The sequence below is a fragment of the Rattus rattus genome, unplaced genomic scaffold, assembly GCF_011064425.1.
Source record: "Rattus rattus isolate New Zealand unplaced genomic scaffold, Rrattus_CSIRO_v1 PGA_scaffold_45, whole genome shotgun sequence".
NCBI lineage: Eukaryota > Metazoa > Chordata > Mammalia > Rodentia > Muridae > Rattus > Rattus rattus.
The window spans coordinates 132,776-153,960 of NW_022651162.1; the positions used below are offsets into that span (position 1 = coordinate 132,776).

Consider the following 21,185-nt stretch of genomic DNA (forward strand, 5'->3'; position numbering starts at 1 on the left):
GCTCTGCGGATTTACTTGTAGAGGGAATTGGAGAACTTATAGGGGGATCGGAACGAGAAAGTTCAAAAGAAAAACTACTTAAAAAACTTGAAGAACAACAAATACCTAATGATGAACTGGAATGATATGTGGATTTAAGAGATCAAGGCTATTATTCCTCTGCAGGTTTTGGTCTAGGATTTGAACGTTTAATTTTGTTCCTTACAGGCTTGAAAAATATTAAAGATGTTATCGCATATCCTAGAAGTTACGAAAATTTAAATTATTAGTTTTTCGAGAAATCGAAAATACTTATAATGGCCGCAAAAGTTATTAATACTTTATGAATTTTTCTAAGGTCAAAGCTGCTCTTATGGGTCTAGGTGTAATTTCTACGGGAGTTACAGCATTCTTCTGCATGGATCTGCATGATCCAGAAAGAAACTATAAAAACATTAAATCTTTTATGAAAAAAGGTAATAGATTGAAATCAGATAGCAAATACAAATTTAGTGATGTTCTAAAAAATTCTGAAGGATTAGCTGAAGGGATTAAAGGGACATCATCATAATGAATTCTTTACTAAAAGCTGTTACTTGGGGATTGGGAATAACTTCTGTTTGTAGTTGCGCAGTAGTTGCGCAGTAGTTGCGAGTTTTAAATTTTTTAAACAGGAGAATCCAAAACCTAGATCCGAAAAACAATATGAAAACATAAAAAAATTTTTAGAAAAAAATGGTAAGAGTAGATTAGGAAATCGTTCATTTGAAGAAGTTAAAAAAGAAGTAGAAGGATTAATAACTGGCTGACCACAAACTTCTAGTGGTAGTTAGTTTTTATGAATTCTTTACTTAAAACTTTTATTTGAAGTTTAGGCACAGGAACTGCTTGTACTTGTACAGTGCTTGCTAGTATTGAATTTTCTAAGAAAAATATAGAACAAAAAGATCCACATGAGACAACTAAAAAATTACTAAATAAAAAACCTTCTACAAAACATACTGTTGAAGAAAGAATTAAGTATGTTGAAGGTTTAGGATCAGGAATTAAATCTTCATAATGACTTCTAAAGTTAAATTTGGTTTGATATTTGGTGTAACTGGTCCTGTCGTTGCAACTACATTTCTTATTACAAATAGAAGTAATAATTCTTCTCAAATAGAGCCTACAATTTCTGCAGAACAGAGAAAAAAGGAAGCTGTAGGGAAAATACTGAACACTCAGGATAAATCAAAGATTGAACAAGTAATTAGAAATTCAGAAGGATTGGGTGACGGGATTAACTGAAAACCACTTTCTTAATAAATATGGTTCTAACAACTAAAGTCAAAACTATATTGTTATTGGGGGGATCTATTCCTGTGGCTGCAACAGTTTTAATTGCAAGCAAAAATATTTATTCTCAAGAGAAATCAAATCAAAAAGTAATTGATTCTGAACAAAATATAAAAGCTTTTGTGAAAAAAAAGAATAGTAGCAATAGATACAGCTACGAAGATATAAAGAGGAATTCTAGCGGGCTAAGCAATTTCCAATAAATTTGAACTAAACAGAACAGCTTAAACACTCTTCCACTTCCAAATTTTTAGTTCTTGTATAGTAAAGAGATTTAAGTCCTTTTTTTCAAGCATAAAGATATAGTCTTACAAGATCTCTAGTGGAATTGTTGTTTGTGGCATAAAGAACTGTGGAAATGCCTTGGTCCACATGTTTTTGAATACAAGCTACCAAATCAATAATTTTTGTTTGATCCAATGTATAAGCAGATTTATAGTAAGTCCAATTATCCTTTGTGAGAAATGGCATTGGGAAATAAGTTAAAGAATTTCCATAAAGTCTTGTTTCAAGTAAATCAATCACAGGACACACTGAAGAAGTAGAGTTTTGCAAATAACTAATTGTTTGAGTAGGAGCTACTGCAAGTCTATAAGCATTATATAATCCATGTTTTTGTACATATTGGGATAACTCAAGTCAGTCTTGCTTTGTAGGGAGTTTCATTCCCTCAAACAAAGATTTAATTTGATCTGATTGGGGCAAAAAATCTTGTTCTAAATATTGATTTCAGTATGAGCCTCCTTGAGCATATTCTGATTTATCAAAACCCTTAAACATAATTCCTGTTTCTTTAGCAATTTTTGCAGAAGCAAGCAAAGAATAGTAGTTTATGGCTGCAAAAAGAACATCTGAAAATTCTATAGCTAAGGGATTGTCGTAAGCAATCTTATTCTTAGCCAAGAATCCTGCTAAATTCATAACTCCAAGACCCACAGAATGAAGTTCTTCATTAGCTTTTCTTACCCCAGGAGCATTAGCTATGCTGCTTATATCTGAAACTCTACTCAAAGATCTCATAGCCACTTCTATAGTCTCCTCTAGATCTTTATTTCCTTGAAATAGGGAATTTATATTTAGAGAACCCAAATTACAAGAAACGTCATATTTAATAATGTCTGGTTTATCGTAATTATCTATAAAAGAAGTTTCCTGAATTTGGAAAATCTCTGTGCATAAATTACTCATTTTGATTTTTCCTATTTTCTTAAGCGGATTTACTTTATTTGCGGAATCTATATATATGATGTAGGGATAACCAGATTCAAATTGTGTTCTTGCAATATTGTTAAGCATTTCTCTAGAAGAAATGGTTTTCTTCTTAATTTCTGAATCTTCAGCAAGTTTGTCATACCACTCAGTCATATTCATGTCTGACATATGAATTCCATATTTTTTGTAAACTGTGTGTGGTTCAAACAAGAAATATTGACAGTCTTTAGCACAAAGTTCTATAAATTTGTCTGGAACTATAAGTCCTATAGATAGTGTTTGAATTCTGGATTTCTCGTCTGAATTAATCTTCTTACAATCAAGAAATTCCACAACATCTCAATGAAATATATTTAAGTAAGCTGCTCCAGCCCCTCTTCTTTGGCCAAGTTGATCTGCATAATCAAACACATTCTCAAGAATTTTCAAAATTGGAATTGTTCCTGAAGCTGCGGCAGTAATATTTTTAATCTGAGCTCCTCTTGCTCTCAATTTACTTAAATTTATTGCCACCCCCCCTCCAATTTTGGAAAGTTGCATTGCTGTGGAAATTATGTAATTAATTGAGTTAAGAGAATCATCCACTTCAAGCAAAAAACAAGAAACCAATTCTCCTGCTCGTTTCTTTCCTGAATTACTAAATGTAGGGGTAGCTGGTTGATATCTTTGCTCTATAAGTGCTTTTGCCAAAGATTTTGTGAATTCAAAATCACCCTTTCCAAGAAATAAAGCACAAGCAATAATTCTGTCCTCATATCTCTCTAAGAACTTACTTTTATCATCCGTTTTGAGAGCATAACTGTCATAAAACTTCTTGATTGCCATATAGCTTTGAAACTTAAATCCATAATTCTTTACAAGATTTATGATTTCTACTACTTGTTCTTCTGAATAACCATCTATAAGGCTTTCCAAATAAAAGTTATTACTAATAAGTCACTTTATGTACTCAATTCCTTTAAGTTCTGTTCCAAAATTTTCATCCACATATCTTTCATACTCAAGAATAGCTTCCTTATCCTTTTCTAAATCAAAAAAACCTGAACTAGTTTTGTGAGTTATTAGATTATTTAGCTCTATAGATTTCTTTAGTCTTTCCATTTCCCCATATTTAAGCTAAACAAATATTTTTCTAAATTCTGAAATAGTTTGCTCGTCTCCGGATAATTCGAACTCAAAATAGGGTAATTTTTGCTCAGGATCGTATTTGGCTCTAATTTTTTTAGCTGCTCCACAAAAATTTTCTCCAAAGTTCCTATTTCCACTTGCCGCTATACCTGCCAATTTGGAATGATTTTTTTGCAAAAATAAATCTACATGTTCAGGAATTTGGCCCAATAAATCGGTATATGTAAGAATACAAAAATTAATATCTAAACTATCAAGTCTTGGATCTGAAATATCAAAGCACCTATCCTCAGGTAAATCTAATTTTTTCACAATTCTAAGAATATTAGAAGTCCTAGAAGAATAGACAAGTGAGATCAAAAATACAACAAAAAACCTATAAAAAAATTTTAACAACTTTTTAAACAAAAAGAATTGGGCACTGTTTTATGTTTTTTTGCCTTTTAAATTTATACATTTATTTGATGTAATCAAATAAATGTACTATTAAAAAGCACTAAATCTATGTGCACAAAATACTTCCAAAACACAATAAAATTAGAAAAGAATTTGTATGCTCAAAGAGAAAAAAAGGAGGTTTTTTTCAGCAGTAAATTGAAATAACGTAACTGATAAATATTCAAAGGTTTTTTGAGACCAGAATGTTAGACAGTTTTGGGTGGATGAAGAAATACCTTTAAGTGGAGACAAAATTGTTTGAAATACACAATTAAATCCACAAGAACAAGAAGTTTATAAAAAGATTCTGGCAGGCTTAACCCTACTAGACACACATCAAGGAAACATAGGAATGTCGAACATTGCTATGGCAATAAACAATCCCCATGCAACAGCAGTACTTCAATTTATGGCGATGATGGAACAAATGCATGCAAAAAGTTATTCCTCAATCTTTTCCACACTAACCACAACTAAAGAAATTGAAGAAGTTTTTGCTTGAACAGAGAAGAATCCTTATTTACAAAAGAAGCTTGAAATAATAGCCGAATATTATGAAAACATAGAATGTGAACAAAGTCTATTTATGGCTATGGTTGCTTCAGTGATGCTTGAATCCTTTTTGTTTTATTCTGGTTTCTATTACATGCTCCTGCTATCAGGAAAGGGAATGCTTATAAATAGTGGAGAAATAATTAATTTAATAATTAGAGATGAAGCCATTCATGGTCTATATGTAGGATTGCTTGCTACAGAATTATTCAAGACTTTTGACGAATCCACAAAACAAAAACTTGAGACTCAAACAAGAGAATTGCTTAGGGAACTTATGGAAAATGAAATCAAATATACAGAGGAAATCTATAACCCTATAGGGCTTACTGAGGATGTAAAAAAATTCCTTGAATACAACGCAAATAAAGCTTTACAAAACTTAGGATTTGAATCTGAATACTCAACAACAGATAAAGATATAAATCCTATAGTTTTTAATGGAATTAAAACAACCACAAAAAATCATGATTTCTTCTCCACAAAAGGAAATGGCTACATTAAAACTACAAAGGTTGAAAAAATTACAGATGAAGATTTTGATTTTCTAAATTAGTTTGGATTCCATACTCCCAAATCATAAGGGAGCAGAATTTCTCTAATTTAAAAAAAACTGAATGGTTTTGTGAGAATCTTTACATTTGTTGCTTGTGAAGACAAAAATCTCATCTTAATTGACATCCAAGAAAAAAATATAGAGATACTCATAATAAGAATAAAGCAGGTTGCATGAGAAGCAATCAAGCTCCTTATTCCAAATATAGGGATTTCTTCTCCTGTATCGCTTTTAAATTTAGCACTAGAACTTGGATTGAAATTTGTAAGTATTCCATAAGTGGGAAACGATATATCAGCAAAACTAATGAATATATTTAGAAGAACCCATAAAAAGTAATAAGCATAAAAAAAGGAAAGTAAAGATTTAGTGTTTATAGGGGTTAAATAAGTTGAGGTTGCTTGTTTGGTTAAATAATAGAAAAAGAATAAAAACAATATTTGAGTGACTGTATGATCTCAAATACCAAAAAATAGAGATATTGATGAGAAACCTCCACGATTTTGAGGAAGCAAATAATCTGCAAGATCTATAAAGTAAATCGGAAAAAGAATAACTCAAAAACCTACTCCCGCAAATCAAAGAAGACTTATGGATATCAATGGAAGTACATTGGTATTGAAAATTTTGTGATTTGGTTTAAACAAATAAAATCCAGTAGTTATCAAAGCAAGACAATTGCTTTGAATAGTAAGTTTTGCTGCTGTAGAAATTAAGAATGCAAAACTTCACTCCTTAATTAAAAATCCAATAAGCCCCAATAAAAATACACACCCAGCAATAAACGAACAAATTGCAGCTATTTGAGTTTTTTCAATAAACCTTCCCCGTATAAATAAATACATTTCTATATTTACTGGAATCTATTAAGAAGGTAAAACTAAATAACAGAACAAAATTGCTGAAAGAATTGAAACAATAAATACGCTAAAAATTGCTACTCTAGTTTTATGTCTAGCTATATCTTTATAGTTACGTGAAAAGTATTGATCTATTCTGTACTTCTGAAATAAAGAGGCTAAGCTTTCCTCTTTATTTTGTTCTGATAATTTGTTTTCCTCTGTAGTAACCACAAGAACAAACTGAATGAGCTTTTATATAGTTAGAACAATTTGAGCAAATGCTCAAGGTCGTAACCTTTAAAGCCGAATGAGCGTTTCTCATTCTTTTTCTGGATTTAGAAACTCGCCTAGGTGAAACAGCCATAAATGTATATTCTATTTAATTTTAAATGGTTTTCTTCTTTAAAAAAGGAAGAAATTTAAAAACTGTTGCAACTGATCCTGCACTCAATATTGCTCCCCCTAAACATCACACTAATTTATCAGAGTTTTCAAATAATTTTCCAAAAGGCATGCTTGATAATTTTAAATCGCTTTCATCCTCTGGTTTTTCATCAATTATTTCAAATCTATAAATCTTTTTATCAACCTCTTTATTTTTAAACAAAGATGCTTCTACTTCTATGCTGCTTCCTTGTTTAGATACTGTTCTAAATTGATAATCAGAAATACTTACTTTTTGATTTTTAGCTCCTTTACTAAGAGTAAATTGAGAAGATAATTGATCTTTTTTAAACAAAAAATCATTTAAGGCAACAGGAGCTAAATTGTTTATATTTTCCACAATAATTTTTATGTTGGAAATATCTCTTCATTGTTGTTTGACTCATTCTGAAGCGTGTTTAACTTCAAGATAGTATTCTACTGTGTCATCAAACAGCTTAGGATGTTGTTTTGCTGTGAACTGCACAGAATTCCAGAAATAATCATTTAAGTCATATTGATCATTCATATGTTTTTTGACTTGATCTAAAGTCTCAAATAAAAATTCAGTACTTTCCTTAAGTGGTAATATTTTTTTAAGATTTGTAAATCAAATTTCTTTATCTGAATTTTCAAAACAGTCATAGTATTTCACTTTTGCAATTCCATCTTCATCATTAAATTCCAATTGAATCTTTAACTTATCTCAAGATTCTTTGGGAAAAGGTATTTGTTTGCTTTCTGAATTTAAAAAAAAGAACTTTGAAAGTATGTCTTTGTTTAGGAATTGGGAAGGAAAATAATTCTCTGATCCTATTGTGGAAACAACAACATTTTTTGAAAGAAATCCTGATTTCTAAAGTTCAGATATGTCTGGATAGTAAACAAATCTTGCAGGATCATGCATGAACTCAGCGAGAGAATTATCTTTAAGTTTCAAACTCACTTTGAAATCTGAATAAAAAGCATATTCGCTGATTAATTTTGTTTTTGCTTTGGAATTAAGAATGGAATCAAAATCAAATGTTTCAAGTTTTTGAATTCCGTTCTCTTTGAAAGAAAATTCAAAATTAAATAAAGAAGAAACTTTTAAAAAATTCTCAAAATTTTGAGGAACCTTTGCCAAATTCAGAGAAATATTTAAAGCATTATTTTGCTTTTTAAGAGTAAATAAATTGTCATAGTTTACAAATCACATATGGGACTGATCTGAATGTGATAGTAGGTTTGCACTTTCTCCTTGAACATACGCAAAATCTCCGAGAACATAATAGTAATATTCCTTTATTTTTTGAGAGTAAAGATTGCTATATCTAAAAGCCACATAAGGAGTAGTTCATCTTCTTGTAGATTCATGAGGAAAATCAGAGTGTTCTGAAGCAAAGACTACTCGATTACAAATACCCTCATAACCTTCTTCTAAAGATTCACCAATATAGATTTTGGAAGAATAGTGGAGATTTCTTGAAGATACACATAAATCATCCGAAAAGGAGACATTGTGTCTAAGTATGCTAGACATAAGTCTAGGACTGCTCCTTTTAAGTTTTCCAAATTCAATGTTGTGATATAAATTCTGTGGATTTTTTCCCTTCTTGAAATAAAAAGAATATAGAGGAGTGAAATTTGGATGTTGATAATCGTAACTTAAAAATATCTCTTTCTGAATTGGAGTAAAGGGGGTTGTATTTCTTGCTCTAAGATTTAGTAAATTAGAAAGCAATAAATCATGTTTATTATCAAGTCAATTAATCTGTTGATGTCTACTTATTCCATGATGGATTCAATAAGTTCTATTAAATTCTTGGATATTTAATCTAGATAAATTCTTTAATCAAGAAGCAGACTTTTTATAGGAAGTATTTGAAAATCCTGCTCTTGCATCAAAAATAAATGGTTTATCTTTAAAAGAATATTCATCCAAATATCTGTAATTTACATGATGATTTTTTTGAAAAAAGGCAGAAGTTGCCCTGTAAACATTCAGATTTACAGGGATTCTCAAGATTTTTTTAGTTTCCTTAAATAAATCGGGTTGTTGAGCCTGAATCTCTATATATTTGTTTTGAAGCTCAGTCAAAAGTACGCTCATGATTGAATGAACGACTTATTAATTGCAAATGAACTACAAAAAGGGAATAAAAAATTAATGAAATTTATTTTGAATAGTGTTTATATCAGTACCAGTTAAAAACAACTCCACTATTTCACAAGCTTTAGGAAATGAAGTTTGAATTAGAGAAAATTCTTGTGTGGAAAAATTCTCAAGTACATAATCAGAAATTACATTTGCCTTTTCTCTAGGTCCAATTCCCAACCTAAGTTTGTAAAAATCATTTCCCCCTAACTGAGCCACTATATTCTTGATTCCATTATGCCCTCCATGTCCCGAATCTAAAGAATATCTAAGCTTTCCTTCTGAAATATATAAGTCATCATACACAACTAAAAAATCAGAATTCTTAAGTTTATAAAACGACTTTATCTGATTAAGAGCTTCTCCAGAACTATTCATAAAAGTTTGCGGTTTACAAAAAATAACTCCTTCCCTAATAAAAATAAGTGAATTGTGCTTTGAGGAAAAAGAGAGATCTGAATTGCGAGAAAGAAAGTGATCTATAAATATAAAACCCAGATTGTGCCTAGTTTTGGAATACTTAGTTCCCGGATTTCCCAATCCCACTACTACTTTCATTTATTTGAAACTTATATTCTTCTAAATTTTTAGTTAATTCTACATCCGTTCTAGTTTGAGCCAAATCATAGAATTTATATGCATCCTCTTTATGGTCTAACAAATTTTTTCTTTGCTTGGGAGTTAAATCTTCCAAATTCTCATAAATTCGATCAAGAGTCCCATACTTAAGAACAAGTTCCAAAGCGCCTTTCTTACCTATTCCTGCCACTCCAGGGTAGTTATCTGAAGAATCCCCCTCTATAGCTTTAACCATAGGAATTTGATGTGGAAGCAATCCCTCATTCAGATCCTCAAAATTTTCAAAATTATTCACAGAAGATTTCTTTAAGAAAGTAAATATGACCGAAGTGTAATAAGAAACTAATTGAAGTAAATCACGATCTGTGGTTATTACATCAGTAGTTATTTGTTGATTTTCAAATATTTTTGAAAGTGTGCAAATTGCATCATCCCCCTCAAAGGGTTTTGGTGTAATAATTACATTAAACCCTAGTGATCTAACTTTTTGTCTAATTGCTTCCATTCCGGTTGCAAGCAATTCTGGCATTGATTCTCGATTTGCTTTGTAATCAGGAAACTTTTCCTTTCTAAAAGTATCCCTTGTACTGTCTAAAACAAAAACTGCATAACCATAATTTTGATCTTTCAAACAATTCTTAAGTTTTTTCTCCAAAGAGGATAAAAAAACCCCTAAATTTGATTCTTTACCGTTTTTGAAAATGGCATGAAAGATTCTGTATAGAACAGAATTTCCGTCCACAATTATCGCTTTATTATTTGTCATTTTTAGAATTTGGAGAAATTATTTTTACATTTAAGATTTTGAAAAAATTTCCTTTTTTCTCTATTGACACTATTGCAGGTAATTTAGCTTCTGCATATTCATGAACTGTTTGTAAATCTTCACCGAAATAAGCTATATTCGGAGTACTAAAAAAATTATCTGAAAGTTTAATTCAGAGAAATGGCGTATCCCTGAATGTTTTACTAAATCTTGATCCAGACAAAAAACCTATATATTTTTTAATTGTTGATTGGGGATGATTGAAAAAAGAAGAAATTGGACATATGTGAGGAAATTTCTTAAAAAAAGACGGGTGTATTCGATCTTTATTTAAATCTACTCCAAGTAAAGCTTTTCTATAAGCTCTATACTGATTTTTTATTGATTCTGATTGTTCTACGGGATTAAGCACAAGATCAAAAAGAGGGGATTTGTGTTCGTCCACATACATAACAGATGAATAAATTGCCGGAAGATTTTTCTCTCAAAAATATTCAGATTCTCCCTCTTTAAAGAGTTTGTTAAAAAATCCCACACGAATCAACAGAAGAACATCAGATTCTGATATTCCTGATTTAAAAAAACTTCTTATTGCTTCAAGTGTGTCATTTATAGTCAAATCCACTTGAGGATACTTCTCTCCAAAAGTAGAAGATAGTCCAGAGATTTTTTGAATTGGAAAATAAAATTTATTTTCCTTTATTACAAATTCTGAAAATTCAGAAATCCCATACACAGGACAAGAGAAAGTAAATCCTGCTTCTTGAATTTCTGAGAGGTATTCTTCTGAGGAAGAAGAAAGCAACAATTCTGAATAAAAAAATTCCGGATAGTAAGTTTTTAAATATATGAGTCTGTAAGAAATTACTGCATATGCAAGAGCATGAGATTTATTGAAGCTGTATTTTGCAAATTTAGAAATATAGTTTCAAATTTGTGTGAGTTGCTCAGTTTCAAATTTATTTGCACCTTGTTTAAAAAATAATCTCTTGCAATCATCCTCTTTTTCTGAAATCTCACGCCTAAATATGTCTGCTTCCCCAAAAGAACAACCAGTTACAAAAACCACAAGCTTCATAAATTGTTCTTGATAAACAAGTAAACCATACGTATCGTGCAAAAATTTAAAAAACAAATCATCCTTATTAATAACTTCAACAGAAAATCTCCTTGCAAGCAATATGGGTATCTGATCTGAAGCTCCAGGTCTGTGAATTGATGAAAGCAAAGCCAAATCAAGTAAAGAATTGGGTTTAAATTTCTGAATTAAATCTCTTATTTTGGAATTCTCAAATTGAAATATGAATGCATTTTTCCCAGAAGTTATAGTTTCATAAATCTTAGGATCATTCTCATCTATTTCCTCTCAAATAATATTCTTACCCGTTTTTTTTGCGATTGAGTCCTTTATTTTTGTAAGTGAATTCAAGTAATTAAGAGCTAAAAAATCAAATTTAACAAGATTGAATTTCTTTAAATCTTGGTACGTTCATTGAGAAACTGGAAATGTTGGATTTTGAATAAGAGGAATAAAGTTTGGTAGCGGGGATGAAGAAATGATTATTCCTGCTGCATGAATAGAAGAAGTTTTAGGAGTATGAATCACTCTAAGAACTCCTTCATGCACTTTAGGATATCTCTCGAAGAATTTATTTATGTCTTGATGTAATTTTGATTTATCTGATAAATCTATATTTGTGTTTGGTAAATTTCTTATGCAATATTCAACTTCTTCCTCTTTTATTTCAAATGATTTAGAAACATCCCTAATAGAATTCCTTAACTTAAAAGTTTGAAATGTAGAAATAAGGCAAGTATTATCCTTTCCATACTTTTCCTGCAAATAAAACAGTAGTTCTTCTCTCCTATTGTTTGCTACGTCTATATCTATATCTGGAATAGTCAACCGTTCTGGATTCAAAAACCTTTCAAAATAAAGTCCATACTTAATTGGATCAATTTCTGTAATTTTTAAAAAATAAGCAAGTAAGGAACCACACACAGACCCTCTTCCTGGACCTATACAAATTCCCTTGGATTTGGCTCAATCAACCGCGTCATACACAATCAAAAAATATTCACAAAAAGATTTCTCCACAATCACTTGTAATTCCATATCCAATCTTTGTTTATATGACTTTTTTTGATCCTCAGAATCAAATTTGTAAGCCTCAAAATTTGAATAAACAATTTTCTTAAGTTGAATTTCTGGATCCTTAAAAAATAAAAATTTAGAAGAATCATCCAATATTTCATATTCCTCACAAGAGGAAAGTATTTTGTAAATATTTTTTATTAAAGGAGAATTCCGATCTCTCTTAGTGTCATTCCATAAATAATCATCCTCAAAAGCAGCATTCAAAAATAGTTCTTCTTTTATTGGAGAATTATTTTTGATAGATCTAAGCAAACAAAACCATTCAAAATCATTTTTATTTAAAAATTTATTCTCACGTATAAATACTCCATTCTCTACTTTCTTATTTGCCACATACCTATCCTTGTGCTCAAGAAAACACTCCTCTCCATCTATATGAATAAGAATTATTCCCTCAAGATTTTTTAAATTTATTTCTGAGCCAGAAGCAATTTGAAGCAAATTTGTGTAACCAATTTTATTTTTAGCAAGAAGCAAAAGATTTGTGAAATTATGAGTTGTGCTTAAACCAAATACTGGGGTTATAGCTAATTGCTTTGCTCTTGAATAAAACTCAGGTCAAGAATGGGCAGATTTAAAGTCTGAAATTACTACATGTGTGTGTCTATTTTGTTCCGCAAACTGAACTATATCTTTTACAGATAAAGTGGATTTGAGAAAAGAATAATGGGAGAGATTAAATAGTGTGGGATGAAGCAACTCTGCTTTTTACTTTTTGACTTGAGGAAAGAATATAACTTCTTTTATAGATGAAACTTGTGCAAAAAGCATAACAAGCCTATCAATACCTATGCCAATTCCCCCTGTAGGAGGAAGACCATATTGTAAAGCAAATAAAAAATCTTCATCAACCCCAAAAGCTTCTTTATTTCCTTCTTTTCTCTCTTCTTGTTGTTTTTCAAATCTATTTCTCTGATCATCAGGATCATTTAATTCTGCAAATCCATTTGAAAACTCCATTCCCCCTATATAAAGTTCATACCTTAAAGTAAAGTTATGATTTTCTGGATCCTCTTTTGCAAGTGGAGAAACATCCTTATGAAAACCATACACAAAAGTAGGTTCTTTTAGGGAATCAGAAATAAGTTCATCAAATAATTTTTGAAATATGTGTCCTACAGTTTTTTCAAATGGCTGCAAATCAATTTCATAATCTGCTGCAATTTTTAAAGCTTGTTCCAAACTCACATTTTCCGCATAAAAATCAACACCCACCCTTTTACTTACAAGTTCAGCCATAGAAACTCGATTAAAAGGAACAGCGAATTGAACTTGAGTATCATCGATCATTACTTCTTGAATTGCAAGAGACAAAGACAATCTCTTGAATATATTCTCAGTTAAATCCATGGTTTCTGAGAGATTTAAATTAGCTGTATAAATCTCTATTGAAGTGAATTCAGGGTTGTGAGTGCTATCTATTCCCTCATTTCTAAACACTTTTCCAATCTCAAATACTTTAGAAAATCCCGCTATAGCCGCTTTTTTAAGTGGAATTTCTGTAGCTATTCTCAGAAAAAAATCTTGCTTAAGAGCTTCATATCGAGTTACAAATGGAATTGCATTAGCTCCTCCATATGTATTTTCAAGAATTGGAGTTTCAATCTCTATGTAACCTAAATCATTTAAATAATGTCTAAGTTCAAAAATTAATTGAGATCTAAGCTTAATTACAGAAAAGAAATCCTTATCTACTAAAGCTCTAGCCACTCTATTTCTAACCTTAAGTTCATCATCTTTAATCCCATAATATTGATCCGGAAAAGGATTTATGCATTTGGAAACTATTTGTATATTTGTTACTCTAAGAGTTAATTGTCCAAATTTAGTCTTAAAGAAAGAACCATTTACAAAAACTACATCCCCTATATCTAGATATTGGTTGTAGTAATCTAGAAGATCTTTAGAACTATTGTTTCCCACATATATTTGCAAATCATTTCAACCATCTCTTATTGTCGCAAATGATTGTCGAAGTGAAATCACACGACCCATAACTGAGGCTTCCAGAGTTTTTAATTCATCCTCTGATTTTGAAGAATATGCTAAACAATCCTTAATTGTTCCTGTGCACTGAACATGGTCTACTCTAAAAGGGTCTTTGCCCAAGTTTCTAAGCTCTTCTAGCTTTTTTCTTCTCTCTAATTCCTGATCTGTCATTAAAAAATTCCCTTAGGAACAAAAGATGTTTCAGTTTGTTTCATCTCCTCATTTATCTTCTTAAATACATCATTCACAGCCGATATTATCAAATCTTGAATAGTTTCCTTATCTCCTAATATTTTTTCACTAATTTCGCAAGACACAATCTCAAAATTTCCATTTGCTACTACTGTAATAAGATCTCCGCCCACAGTTACAGTAAATTCTTTAGTTTTAAGAATTTTCATTTGAGCATCAAATGCGGCCTTCTTTTTTTGAAAATCCGCTAAAGCTTTTTGCAACAATCTGGTATCCATATCTTGTCTCTTATAAATAAAACAAATTTTATTCTTGTTTTGCTTCTAAAAATTCTCAAGCCTCTTCAAATCTATCTATTTCCTCTGATTCTGCAAATATAGAACTATCTACGGGTGTTCCTGATTTAGCAATGTTTTTATATTTAATAAATTGTTCTTTTGTAAGGGCAAATCATTCATACTCGCCTATAAAGGCGTTTTTTAGAGCTTGTTTTATTTTCGGATCCTTACTTGAAAAATTAAATCTTGTTGCTGAAAATTTATCATCAAAAAAGACTACAACCGTTTTATCTGTGGTTATTAACACTTTTTGATTATCTTTATTCGGTCGAAAAACAGCTTTTTCAAACAAAGCAATTAATTCAGAATATTCCTCTGATTGTGATTTAGTAAGAGAAATATAGTATTGAGAATAATTATCTAATGACAAAGATTCATTCCTATATTCAGTTTTCAAACCATAAATAATCTTCTTCTCCTCAAGTGAACTAAATATATATTCTTTCTCAATTTGTTGAGATATGGATTTCGGTAATTCATCAACCTTAGGGAGGACTATTTCTTCTTGTGAATTAATCTCCTCTGATTTAGAATCCAATTCCTTTAATTCCTCTTCTGACTCTGATTCAACTTCAATCTGGGTTTCTGTAATTTGTTCAGAAATTAAAGATTTTTTCGATTTTCTTGTTTTTGGGGTTTTTTTGGCAGGCTTAACAACTTCCTCAATCAATTCTTCCTGCTTATCATCTTGTTTAATTTCCTCCTGTTTAGATTCTGTTTTTACTGATTGTGGCTGTGATTCTGAAAAATTCGAAACACTTTCGGGATCTGATTTGTAAGTTTGTTTAATTGGTAAAGATTTTGTTGGAACATCAGAAATTCGTTCAATTAAATGAAATAGAGTTATTTGTGCTCAAACAAGAGGTTTTTGTTTATTAGAAAAACGATTTAAACAAGCCTTTTCTAAAACATCTAAACAAGATAAAAAATCAATTCCCCTATTCATAAAAGGAGCTATTTCTGAATCTATAAGTTTTGAAAGTATGTTGGTATTTAAAGTTTGCTCAAACAAATACAAATCCACAAAACAATCCATCATTTCTGTAAAAAAGTGAAATAAATTTTTTTCTAACGCAGCAAATCTGGTCAGGGCTTCATTTGCAGAAGACAAATCCTTATTTAAAACAAACGAAATAAATTCAAGAACATCTTTCTTATTTGCTAATGCAAAAACCCTTTCCAAATCTGAATTTTGAATTAATCCATCGCTTTTTAAAAATGCCTGTTCAAGTAAAGTAAGACACTCTCTTGCAGATCCATTTGAAAGTAAAGCTAAAGAAGATTTAGCATCATCTGTAATTGCTCTTCCTTCTTCTGAAACCACTCGATCTAGAAGAGTATGCAAATCAGAATTAGATAATTTTGAAAAATTACATTTTTGACATCTAGAAATGATGGTTGGGGGTATTCTTTGAATATTTGTTGTTACAAAAATAAAAAATATATTTTCAGAATGAGGTTCCTCAATTGTCTTAAGCAAAGCATTCCAAGCTGCATGACTTAAATTATGAGCTTCATCCACTATATAAACCTTATTCTTAAGGTTTGTTGCCATATAACGGGAGTGTCTTATAAGCTCCCTCATATGATCTACTCCACTATTAGAAGCCGCATCAATTTCATACATATCTGGACTATTTTTGTCCACAGAAATACAGTACTCACAAGAATTACATACATCTCCTAATTCTTTAAATTTATCGCAGTTCCAAGCTTTTGCTAATATTCGTGCAAGAGAAGTTTTTCCAAGCCCATTTGAACCATAAAAAATAAAAGCTTGAATAAGTTTTTCTTGTTTAAAAATTTGCAAAATAAGATTTATTGTTGTTTGTTGGCCTACTATTTCAGAAAAACTCTTAGGCCTATATTTGTTGTAAAGATTTAATTGTTTATTTGTGTTTTCCAAAGCCTATAAAGATTTTCCTAAATAAAGGAATCCTTCTCTGATAATAAGTGGATCTATAGAAATCATTCTTTTCTTGCTCTCGTCATACTCTAGCACAACTGAACATAATTGGACTGGTCCTGGTTGAACTTCAAGAGCACATCTATATGTAGGATCAAAAAATCGTTTCACTATTGGATCTCTAAGTCCGCCAATAATCCCTGTAGATGGACCCGTCATGCCTACATCACAAATAAAAGCAGTATGTTCTTCTGTAATACAAGCATCATTAGTAGGAACATGTGTATGTGTTCCCAATATTGCATCTACTTGACCATTAAAAGCTCATAAAAAACCATATTTCTCAGAAGTAGTTTCCGCATGTAAATCTACTATATGTATGTCTGGTTTTTGTATTGAATGCAATAAATTTCTCATAGCTGTAAATGCATTTGTTTGCATACCCTTAAAGTTCACACTACTTCCAATTATGTTTGTCACTCTGATTCGTAAATTATTAAATATAAATTCTCTACTCCCTTTTCCGTGAGAAAAAAAAGGAAAAGATTCTGAAATATTTAAAGGTCTTACTATATTTTCCTTTTCATCCAAAACAGTAAGAACTTCTTGTTTTGCTCAAGTATGGTTTCCCATAGTCATAAAATCCACTCCATAGGAAAAGATTTGGGAATATATCTTCGGAGTTAAACCCTTTCCATGAGCGGAATTTTCCACATTTGCAATAACCAAATCTATGGAATGTTTTTGCTTTATGGAAGCTAGATTTGTCTCCAGAATCTTACGTCCTGAAGAACCAAATATATCTCCTATAAATAATATTTTCATTCCTAAAGCTTAATCTTTATCGTTTTTAGGGAGAATGGCTTCTATTTTTGAATCCGCTCTTGAAAATTTAGTAAATCTCTTTTTATCTTTTATGTCCAATTCTACAAACCTTACATAATCTCCATTCTTAGCTCCATTTAAATTTTTTCTGTGAACGAAATGAGAAGATTTCTTGTATTCCTTCTCGTGTTTTTTAATAGTTATGTATCCATTCCCTGTAACTGGATCAATCTCAAGATATCCTTCTCCAGTTACATTTGTTTCTGGATAATCAAGATAATCGATAAAGTACTTTTCAAATTTATTTTTACCTACAGAAGCATCTCTAATAAGTTCCTCTAATTCTGAGCAAAACTCTTTTCTACTTATAAAAAATTCTGAATATTTATTTGCCCTTATATCTTGACAAGTTTTATGTAGCAAAATTTGCAAGAGTATAGGACGAGTCTCGTTTTTTAAAACTTTAAGAATTGATTTTTTTATATCTGCGGATGTAACTTCTGTCATATATCATGCAAAGTTTTAAATCACTTTACACAGAAATAACCGGTCTAGGAAGAACAGCTTTTATAACTGCATCCTTAAAAGCAAGATTTTCTTTTTTAGGATGTGTTATTTCTAATTCTTGAAATTTCACATAATCTCCACACTTAGCTCCATTTAAATTTTTTCTATGAACGAAATGGGAGGGATTTTTATATTCTCTGAAATTTCTTTTAACAGTTATAAATCCATGTCCGGTCATACAATTTATTTCTAGATAACCTTCCCCAGTTACATCTGTTTCTGGATAATCAAGATAGTCGATAAAGTATTTTGTATATCTATTTCTTCCTACCCAGCTTTTAGATACAAGAAAAGACAACTGATCTTGAAAATCCTTTTGGCTTATATATCTAGATGGATATATCTTTTGCATACTTCTAAAAACTTTAAACATAAGTATGCTGGAAGTCATGGGTTTATCATCCCCCATAAGAGTTTCCATAATGGCGTTCCGTAAGTCCTCAAGTAACTTAAGGTCTTTGGAATTATTTATTGTCACCTCCGTCTACCGTAGAGTCCACAACTTCCGCCTCTTTAATATCTTCTCCCTCGGATTTAGAATCTCCTTTAGCATTCATATATTGAGCCATTTGTTGACTTAACTTTTTAATAGCATCCATTTTGGATTTAAGTTCATCAATTTTTTCCTCTTTTATCAAGGTTTTGAATTCTTCAACTGTAGACTCAGCATCTTTTCTCTGTTCTGCAGTCATTTCTTTGTTTTCTGCCAATTGTTTTTCAATCATTGAAATCCAAGAACTTGCTTCATTTTTAACCTCTATAGCTTCTTTTGCTTTCTGGTCCTTCTCTGAATTTTCCTCTGATTCCTTAATAATTCTTTGGATTTCCTCATCTGTTAGACCAGAAGATTGGTTAATTGTTATGGAATTTACCTTACCTGTACCTTTATCCTCTGCTTTAACTTTCAAGATACCATTTGCATCTATGGAGAAAGTAACCTGAATTTGAGGAACACCTCGTGGAGCAGGAGCAATTCCATCCAATTGGAACACACCTAAAGTTTTATTTTGATTGGCCATCGGTCGTTCCCCTTGAACCACGTGAATATCCACAGAAGGTTGATTATCTGCAGCTGTAGAAAAAATTTGAGTTTTTTCTACAGGAACAGTTGTATTTCTTTTGATTAAAGGTGTTGCAATCCCGCCTTGTGTTTCAATACTTAGAGTTAAAGGGGTAACATCAAGAAGCAATATATCTTTTATATCTCCAGCAAGAATAGCCCCTTGAACAGAAGCTCCAAGAGCAACTACCTCATCAGGGTTAATAGAAAGATTAGGATTTTTTCCTGAAAGCCTTTTCACAAGCTCTTGTACTGCAGGCATTTTTGTGGACCCACCAACAAGAAGTACTTGATCAATATCTGAAGCAGATAATTTTGATTCTTTAAGAGCATCCAAGAAAGGTTTTTCTGTTCTCGCCAGAAGTTCTTTTGTTAGAGATTCAAACTGTATTCTCGTAACAGTTTTATCCACATTTAAAGGCTGTCCATTTACCATGGATAAGAAAGGAAGAAGAATTTGTGTTTGACTTACAGAAGAAAGTTCAATCTTTGCTTTTTCAGCAGCATCCTTAATTCTTTGTAAGGCAAGAGAATCCCTAGTTAAGTCAATACCATGTTCATCCTTAATCTCCTTAAGCAATCAATCCATAAGAGCTTGATCTCAATCATCACCACCCAAATGATTATCTCCTGAAGTAGCTAAAACCTCAAAAGTACCATCAGACATATCAAGAACAGATACATCAAAAGTACCTCCACCTAAGTCATAAACAAGAATTTTTTGCTCCTTATCTGAATTATTAATACCGTAAGCTAAGGCAGCAGCAGTAGGCTCATTTACAATTCGTACAACCTCAAGACCAGCAATTGTTCCAGCATTTTTTGTTGCTTGTCTTTCTGAATCATTGAAGTAAGCAGGAACGGTAATAACAGCTTTTTGTACAGTTTGACCCAGCTTATCTTCTGCATATTTCTTAATATGTTTAAGAATGTAGGCAGAAATTTCTTCAGGAGTAAACTCTTTTCCTCTTGCACTAACCTTTTTACCTGTACCAATAAGTCTCTTAATAGAAACAATAGTGTCTTTATTTGTCACCATTTGTCTCTTAGCACTATCACCTACAACTATTTCATCTCCTTTAAAAGCTACTACAGAAGGAATTGTCCTTTTTCCGTCATTAGTTTCAAGAATTTTTGGACTTCCATTTTCTACAACTGCTACACAAGAGTTAGTTGTACCTAAATCAATACCAATTATTATTTCCTTTGCCATATGTAATTTAAAAAGTTAAAAATTTACTTAGAAAATTATAACACAATTTTAGCAACAAAAATTTATACTGCTAAGAATGAATTCTCAGAAAACTTTAGAAACAATTAGAAAACGAGTAAGTTCCGACTATGAAGACTATTCAATAATAAAGTATTTGAAGATATTGCAACCAACTTGAACCAAAGTATTTGCAATGAAAATGATAAGAACTAAAAATGTTCTTATAAATTCAGAAAAAACAAACATAGATTACAAATTAAAAGCGGGTGACCTTATAGAGCTATATGGGTCCAAAACAATTCCAAAAGAACAAGATCTAAATCTTAAAAAACTAAAACCACTAAATATCTTGTTTGAGAATGAACATTTAATTGTTGTAGATAAAGAAGAAAAAATCTCTGTTCAAACAGACGAGAAAAATCACTTTAACAACATGAATAATCGATTACTTAATCATTTGAATTGAGTACCTTCAGAAGATTCTTGGAAACCTGTATTTGTACACAGACTGGATTACAACACAACGGGATTACTTATAGGGGCAAAAACATACAAAGCTTTTTTAGAAATCACAAAAGCATTAAAAAATCAACAAATTCACAAATACTATAAAGCTCTAGTTCATGGTTTAGTGTCATTTAAACAAATAACCTTAAATCTAAATCTACTTAAACAAGATAACAAAACCAAAGTTGTTCCCAAAGGAACAATTGGATCTAAAGAATCAATCACCGAAATTGTCTTGCTTAAGCATAATTTTCAAACCAAATCCAGTCTTTTAGAACTGAAACTTATTACTGGTCGAACACATCAAATTAGAGCTCACTTACAACACATAAAACACCCTATAAAAGGGGATCAAAAATATGGAACTGAAAAAGATAAAAAAACTTTTCCCTACCCAGCTCTTGTGGCTTACAAAATTATGTTTGATACAAATATAGAAGGAGAAAGCCTTAAAAGTCTAAAAGGAAAAACTATAGAAAAGCA

At 31.0% G+C, this 21,185-nt stretch overlaps 1 protein-coding gene across 1 annotated transcript; it reads right to left on the reverse strand.

The window, feature by feature from the left end:
- Positions 1-571: 571 nt before the first annotated feature.
- LOC116889653 (chaperone protein DnaK-like) lies at positions 572-20,195 on the reverse strand. Its single transcript, XM_032890557.1, is given in 4 exon segments — positions 572-666; positions 3,300-3,425; positions 12,894-13,721; positions 18,401-20,195. Coding segments are annotated over 4 exon segments (2,844 nt in total).
- Positions 20,196-21,185: the final 990 nt, after the last annotated feature.